General features: G+C 43.0%; 1 protein-coding gene across 1 annotated transcript in view; it reads left to right on the forward strand.

Annotated features, from left to right (window-relative positions):
* Positions 1–7,018, forward strand: part of LOC135294494 (ovostatin-like) — a gene marked incomplete at its 5' end in the record, with an annotated part of 29,167 nt that extends 22,149 nt beyond the window's left edge. Inside the window, 8 exon segments of the mRNA XM_064409826.1 lie at positions 303–523; positions 1,608–1,823; positions 1,954–2,078; positions 2,273–2,363; positions 4,814–4,885; positions 5,456–5,558; positions 6,327–6,401; positions 6,824–7,018. Of these exon segments, the coding sequence (XP_064265896.1) occupies positions 303–523; positions 1,608–1,823; positions 1,954–2,078; positions 2,273–2,363; positions 4,814–4,885; positions 5,456–5,558; positions 6,327–6,379 (881 nt within the window).
* Between the last annotated feature and the right edge of the window lie 431 nt (positions 7,019–7,449).

Genomic DNA, 7,449 nt, shown 5'->3' on the forward strand with positions numbered 1-7,449 from the left:
AGTCCAAGGTATTGAAAGATTGTACCTAATTTTTCAATTAGTTTCCTCTTGTAATGCTGAACAAACCTACTTCCCTTGGCTATGTCACGTGCTCTTGTTTGCAACTGCCTTTGCATCCTTCTACTATACTGCCTTCTCTTCAATCCCTCTTTGTCATATACAGCCTACTTTTATTAATTCCCTTTCCATCCCTTCCTGTTTCCTTTTCCAGCTCAGAAGTAAAATTTGCACAGTTCAGGACACCAAGATCTAAAAAACCTTGGTTTTTCCATGCATTTTACACCCTACTTCTCTGTTTTCAGGTGGGTCTGTTCACTGGCAGAGAGAAAACAAGCCACCAGCAGAACGTTTCTCTGACTTCTATTCACGTGCCCCTTCTGCTGAGATTGAAATGACCAGTTATGTCCTCCTGGCTCTGCTCAACAGAGCCAACCTCACTCCAGAAGACTTGTCTTATATTTCTCGCGTTGTGTACTGGCTTATCAAACAACAGAATCCATATGGTGGCTTTTCCTCCAGCCAGGTAACAACTGGTTGTGGTAAAAAGAAAGTGTCTTGGAGCAGTGCAGTCTGCAAGCTGAATCTTCATAAATGACAAATAATCTGTCTGACTGCATATGGATTTGAGGAATACTGGATAACTACTGCTTTCATGAGTTGCGTTGTCAAAGGCACACCATGATCTGCATAGCTTCACACATAATTTGGTTTTAAGCAATGAGAATTTACCTGAATTCCAAGTTAGCCATGGGCAGCAGTCACTGCTGACACAACATTATCCCAGGTCTTCTGTAATAATTAAAATCCGTTGCTCCAGAATCACAGAATCCAGAATGGGTCAGGCTGGAAGTGACCACAGCGGGTCATTTGGTCCAACCTCCCTGCTCATGCAGGGTCACCCCAGAGCACATGGCATAAGATTGTGTCCAGACAGCTCTTGAACATCTCCAGTGAGGGAGACTCCACAACCTCTCAAGGTAGCCTGTTCCAGTGCTCAGTCACCTGCACAGTGATGAAGTTCTTCCTCATGTTCAGGCATCAGTTTCTGCCCATTGTCTCTTCTTCTATTGCTCAGCACCAGCAAGAAGAGCCTGGATCCATTCTCTGGACATCCTCCCTTCAGATATTTGTGGGATGCCCTCTCAGTGGTCTCTTCTCAAGGCTGAACAGGCCCAGTCCTGTCAGCCTTTCCCTGTAAGAGAGGATCCAGTCCCTTAATCATTCTTGTCATGGTGCTCCTCTGGACTTGCTCCAGGAGCTCCATGTCTCTGCTGTACTGAGGAGCCCAGACTGGACACAGCACTCCAGATACACCTCCCTAGGGCTGAGTAGAGGGGCAGTATCAACTCCCTCCACCTGCTGTCAAAGCCCTTCCTAATGCACCACAGATGGACTTACTGGTCACCAGAGCACATTAGTGGCTTAGGAACAGCTTTCTGTCCACACGGACGAGTTCTTCAAGAACTTGTGTCTTGTCTCCTTGGCTCTTTGCAAAGCCCCCTGCATTCATCAGTACTGACAAGGCATCAGGGAAACAGGAGCTGCGCTAACCTCACACACCATCTTATACCTGGGTATCTAATTGGGGATCATGTTATTCTTTTCAGGACACTGTGGTTGCTCTCCAAGCTTTATCCCAGTATGGATATCTCACCTTCTCCAAAAAAAATCTTAATATGGTCCAAGTCCACTTCATGGAGACTCCCAGTAAGATTTTCCAGGTGAACGACAAGAACCGCTTCTTACTGCAGCAGGCGTCCTTACCCACTATTCCAGGGAGTTACAGCATGGAGGTGAATGGCACTGGCTGTGTCTATCTGCAGGTAAGCAAGCTGGGAACCCAGCACCACCCTCTGGGAACTAAGCAGGGGGGCGGCTCTCCATGCTTTATTCCTCCCCTTATGTCATGCTCTCCTTTACATCTATGACCATCCCACACTTTCTCTCTTGCAGACCACCCTGAGATACAACATCCACTTGCCACAAAAAGCTGCAGGGTTCTCTCTGTCTATAAGAACAGCAAATGTGTCTTGCACAGGCAACTATCCACCAAAGTTTGACCTCCTCCTTTCTGCCAGGTAACTTCCTTTTACTGACCTACCCCCTTGCATTCACAGTTTGGTAAAGCATCCAAGAAAGGACCTAAGTACAGGCATTTAACTGCTGCTCTGCAGCTGTTGGAAGAAAAATGGGATTATTGGAAGCTAAAAATGTCATTCACTGGTCTCCTTTCCATTTGCAGACCAGACTAACAGAACTTCTCTGATTTTAGTTACATAGGAAACCGCAACGTCTCCAACATGGCTATTATTGATGTGAAAATGCTCTCAGGATTTGTTCCTGAAGAATCTTCCCTGAAAAAGGTAAAAAATGGTACCAATGTGAATGATAAATCCTAAGAACGTAGGAAGTTGATAAACATAGTTTCTGATTAGCAAATCTTCGCCTATGGGACTACTGCAAAGTCTGTGGGCATAGCCCATAGCTCTCACATTCTCTGGGCTTCAAATTTGTAGCCGTTTATATGTTGAAGACAAATCTGTTAGGAATTACCAAATCCAGGAGATTAGCCCAGGAGAACTAAGACTTCATATCCCTAGGTCCAACCAACAGCAAAGTTCAGTGTATATTCCCAATAAGCAGACATACACACTGCACATATATAGCCATATGTACACAGTATATGTGCCACACAGATCAGTAGAAAGACAGCACTTCCACAAACAAAGATAGCACAAATGGCCTTATCCTCTTCCTTTTTTCTGCCTCATCAGATGAAAATCTAATTTGTGAAAAAGATAAATAAATACATAAATATACACAAGAACATATATACATGCAAATACACAGTGTGGCTCCTCACAGTAGCTGGCCTCAGGCACTCAGTCTGCCCAGCAGCTGCCCCTGGACCCTTGCTCTCCTGAGTTGCTGACACCTGGACATGTGCCTCCTTCAAGGCCTGAGCCCTCCTTCAGTGCCTGAAACTGGGGTCCCCATCACCCACATTCATGCATGGTGAGGGCCTCTATGAGCATTCTTAAACACGCAGCAGGTGAGCTGGGGTCCTCTGGTTTCACAGTGATGTCAAACAGACACATAAACACAGAGATGTGCAAATAGGTCTCCACTCACTGCTCCAGACCAATGTCCACCTCCAGGACTGTATAGTTTCTCTAGAAACAGGCTCAGACACTCTGGTACCTTTGGTAGCTGTCTTGAATCCTCTGGTGTCTCCAGCATTTGGGTCAGGTTTATGCCTGACTCAGTAGCTGGCTGCTATTCGAGTTTATCACTAGTGAGCACATGCTGACATACATACCCCCATCACTACAAGCCTGCAGCCTGCTGTTGCCAGGATGCTGGCACTCCAGGCACACTGTCCCTGTGATCTCTGATCCTGTCTTCAGTGACTTGCACTCCCTGCACACACGTTCACACAGAATAGAGAGCCTTTCACCCTGGAAAACTGCAAGGAACAGAGATAATAAGAAGGCAGGAGAGGCTGTGGTGACCAGGGCAGACAAGTGTGCTGACCACCAACCTGTTCATGTGCAGCTGGCCTCTTTTATTTCATTTTCCACCCTTTTGCCTTCCAACTGGATTTTATCCCTCTCTTTGTTACTTCTGGTTCTACCCCTAAACACCCCATAAAAACCTCTTTCTTGAGTCCCAGCATCCCATACTCAGCCACAGGGTCGGTAGGCAGCATTCCCCTTCAGTCTGCAAGGTGATCTGGGGATATTCTGCTGCTGACTCCTCTGGTGGGTCTCACACTCTGACAATGGGCTGGTCACTGCCCTGTGGCAACCAAGGGGAAGAGGGTGAGAGGGCTCCAGTGGCTCTGCTCAGGTTACTGGGGTTTCCCTGTGCTCCTTAGTGTCTGTGTGCATGAGTCTGTAGTCATACAGCCTGACAGAATCCATGTGAGAAATACTTCTGCCATAGTTAAATTGCTTGAATTGGCATTTTGCATTATTATCCCTTTGAAAAGGGTTATTTCTTCCTCTATAGTTTAACAAACAGCCTAAAAAAAGGAGGTCCTTTTTTGATCCTCCTCCTCCTTTACTATCCAGAAATTTGGTTATCATTATGACAATTGTGGGGACAACACTGGTAAGCACCTCATTTAGGTTTCTAATGCAATTTAGGTTCACAATATATGAGTTACCTTCAAGTCATGAGCTGTAATTTTCGAGCATATAAAAAGAAGAATGAAATTCTTGGTAGAGTCTGCTCATACCTTTGTGTATTTATAATCATTCAGTGTTTAGGCCTGAATTTTTTTGGCTAGAACTGTATGAAATTAATAAATTTTCTTTGGAAGATTTTTTTTCTGTTGAGATGCTATTCTGTTTGGCATCCTCCTCGTCTTCATATACACTTGGGGAAAAATAGCTGTTTTTTAAAGTTTGGAATATTTTCGGTTTCTATGTTTTGATATTAAAATAATTTTGTTCACATTCTTTTCTAAATATTTTTAAACTTTTATTTAAAACCAACAGTGGACTAGCCAGTGAATCAGCTTGAGCTGCAGAAATTAATTATAAATTCTCTTTGAAATGGGAGAATTCTTAGGTTGATGATGGAAATCACAAGTACCAAAGCTGGCTGGTGGAACTGTTTACCACTCTGACTGGTCTGCATGCGTCAGGATATAAAAACACTGAACCTGCATTTCTTTTTTTGGCGACTAGATGGCGGGGTGGCATAAAAGGAGCACGGCAGCCGTTTTAAACGCATTTTGCTGAGGAATCTGTAAGTCTCCTTGGCAAGTCTCCCGTGCTAACATTGCTGTATTTTGCCTTTTTTAAAGCTTCGGTTCGAGAATTCCGTTGTGGATCGTGTAGACATCAAGAACAATCATGTACTCTTCTACCTTCAGAAAGTAAGTTTGGGAAGTTTCCTTTCAGTTTAATAAAACTGGAAGTCTAAAACAGGCTCCCAGATAAAAGGAAAATCTTATTAATAGCATATTAACAATATCCATGCCTTAAAGATGTAAAGGTACTACACTCAATACAACATCACAGGGGATAATGTAGATATTGTGATCAAAGCAATTAAAGGGAAAAAAGTAGGAAGATTCTTAGGGGTACTGGAGGTGATTTTAGCTGGGAAAGGGCAAGGAAAGAAACTAATCGCAAATTTCTAATACAGGATGAATGCTGAAGTGCTGAAAACCACACTAACAGTGAATATAGGTTGGGGTAATTGGCAATGGAAATAGGAGAAGGCGAAAAGAAAAGAGCACATAATTTTAGCAGCAAAACATATCTAGCAACAGCTTTTAAACAATAATCTGATTTCACATCAAGTTTACAAACTGGAGGAAACTGTAGAATAGCACATTGTCTCACAGTCTGATTCAGAAATTAATCTGTTCAAACTGTTCAACCTTAGCCTCAGGGATAGTTATGAAAAGTTCTGATGCATCTTCTTGTTTTGCCATTTCCAGGTCTCCCAGAAGGAAATCAGCTTCTCCTTCAGTGTGGAGCAAAGCCTGCCTGTCTCAGACATCAAACCGGTGCCTGTGCACATATATGATTATTATGAAACAGGTAGGTGATCCAGCAGGTCTCAGGAAAACCTGTGACAAAGGAGGGACAAGGAGAGACCCACTTAGCCATTCTGCTGGTTTTGATTGCTAGACTGCAAAGGTTTTACAGAGCATAAACAGCTCCTGCCCTCCCATGCTTACATTTCTTTCTTCATTTCAGCATAAAGCAGATAAGAAAGTGATACATGAGAGTTTCTTTCTTACAAAACACATACAAAAAGACGTGGTTCCACTTTCTTTCAACAGTTTGGACATGATGGTTAAAATCAATAACTCAAAAGCAGCAGTGTTCCTGACTTCCCTGAACTGCATTAGCTCATGTTTTTACTTAATATCGTCATTGTAGGCTGCAGCAAAAAGATTTTCCTTGGTGGAATTTATATATTAAGCATGAATGACAGTCCCACTTACAAAAAAAGGAGTTTAAGTAACTAGAACTAGAAAACTAAATGCCTGATCACCTTTCTTGAACTGAATCCTAGCAGATTAGCAGCAGCAGCAGCAGTCAGAGAATTGACCTGGAGTGCATTTTCTGCCACCTGAGCCACGTCTTACATGGTGACAGCAATGATGTGTCCTGACAAACATGGTCAGAGTGCACAGGTTTCTGACTGTGCAGCCCTGCAACTGGGTGCCTTGGCAACTGGGAGTCTACCAAAAAATTTATCAAATGTCTTCTGTTTTGTAGCATGTTAATGACAGATGCAGATAGATTGGGGTCAGAATGATTTCTCACTCTCATACAAATGTCTTCCTTTCCTCTTTCCAGATGAATATGCCCTTTCAGAGTACAACACTCCCTGCTCCCTGTCTTCCAGTTGAAATCAGATGTGTGCCAGAAGAGGTAATGACTCAGAAAGTATCAGGCAAGCAGCTGTAGAACAAGAAGAGGATAAGATACTTGTTTTTTTCTGGGAGCACAATGAAAAACATGTAGAATAATAAGGAATAAGTGAATCCCCTAATCATGTAGATCAGAATAACCCATTTTGGCCTGCACTTCAAAAATAACTGGGTTCAGTGTGGATTAGGAACTGCAGATAAAATGCTTTTCCTGACAAGGGAGATGCTGTGCAATTGTTGACTCTGACCATCCATCTTGTTTTGAAACTTATGACATATTCCAGTGGGGGATTTGTGTAAAGGTACTCATTTGAAATGTATGTTCTGGGCCATAGATTCCTCTTAAGGAATCCTAATCTCAGAGAATAATGCGCTGCTGCTGCTTCTGTAGTTTTTACTTGTTTTGGTCTTTCCATTATGCAGAAGGAAAATCCTGAAGAAATTGCTTTGATCCTCAGCTTTTTCAGCAATTGAACTGAATCACCTACAGATGACAGAAGTCTAACCACAGGAAGACAACTTTTGTGCAAGTTTTGCCTCTATCTAGAAAGAAATGTTTTCTTCAGATTAGCATCTCATATTTTACTCCCCTTTGTAATAAAACATTCTGATTGGCAATGGTATTTGTCCCAGCCTCTACTCCTTGGTCTGTCTAGAACTGGGTGGACACAACAGCCCAGGATATGGTAGAAGAGGAGCAGTCCAGTGCACACCGTGAGAGCAGTAGGATGCTAGAGATGCTTGCCCAGAGATAGCTCAAGTAAAACTAATCCTGCTTCACAGTGCAGGAACCTCTGTGATAGTGGGAAGTCATGACAGAGACCCTCAGGCTCATTGTAATCCCAGAAAGATGCAAAAGAAATTTGTGAGCTGTGGGAGAACATTAATCTTGGTTTGGAAGGACCTGGGAGGTCACCAGCTGCAGCTTCCTGTTCTAAGAACTGGCCAACAGAGATTTACCAGCTGAAGGGTGTTCAGCTTGAGTGGCACTTGGGGTCCAGGAAAAAAAAAAAAAAAAAAAAAAAAAAAAAAAAAAGAAAAAGGCAGAA

Source organism: Passer domesticus, chromosome 2 (genome assembly GCF_036417665.1).
Source record: "Passer domesticus isolate bPasDom1 chromosome 2, bPasDom1.hap1, whole genome shotgun sequence".
Lineage (NCBI taxonomy): Eukaryota > Metazoa > Chordata > Aves > Passeriformes > Passeridae > Passer > Passer domesticus.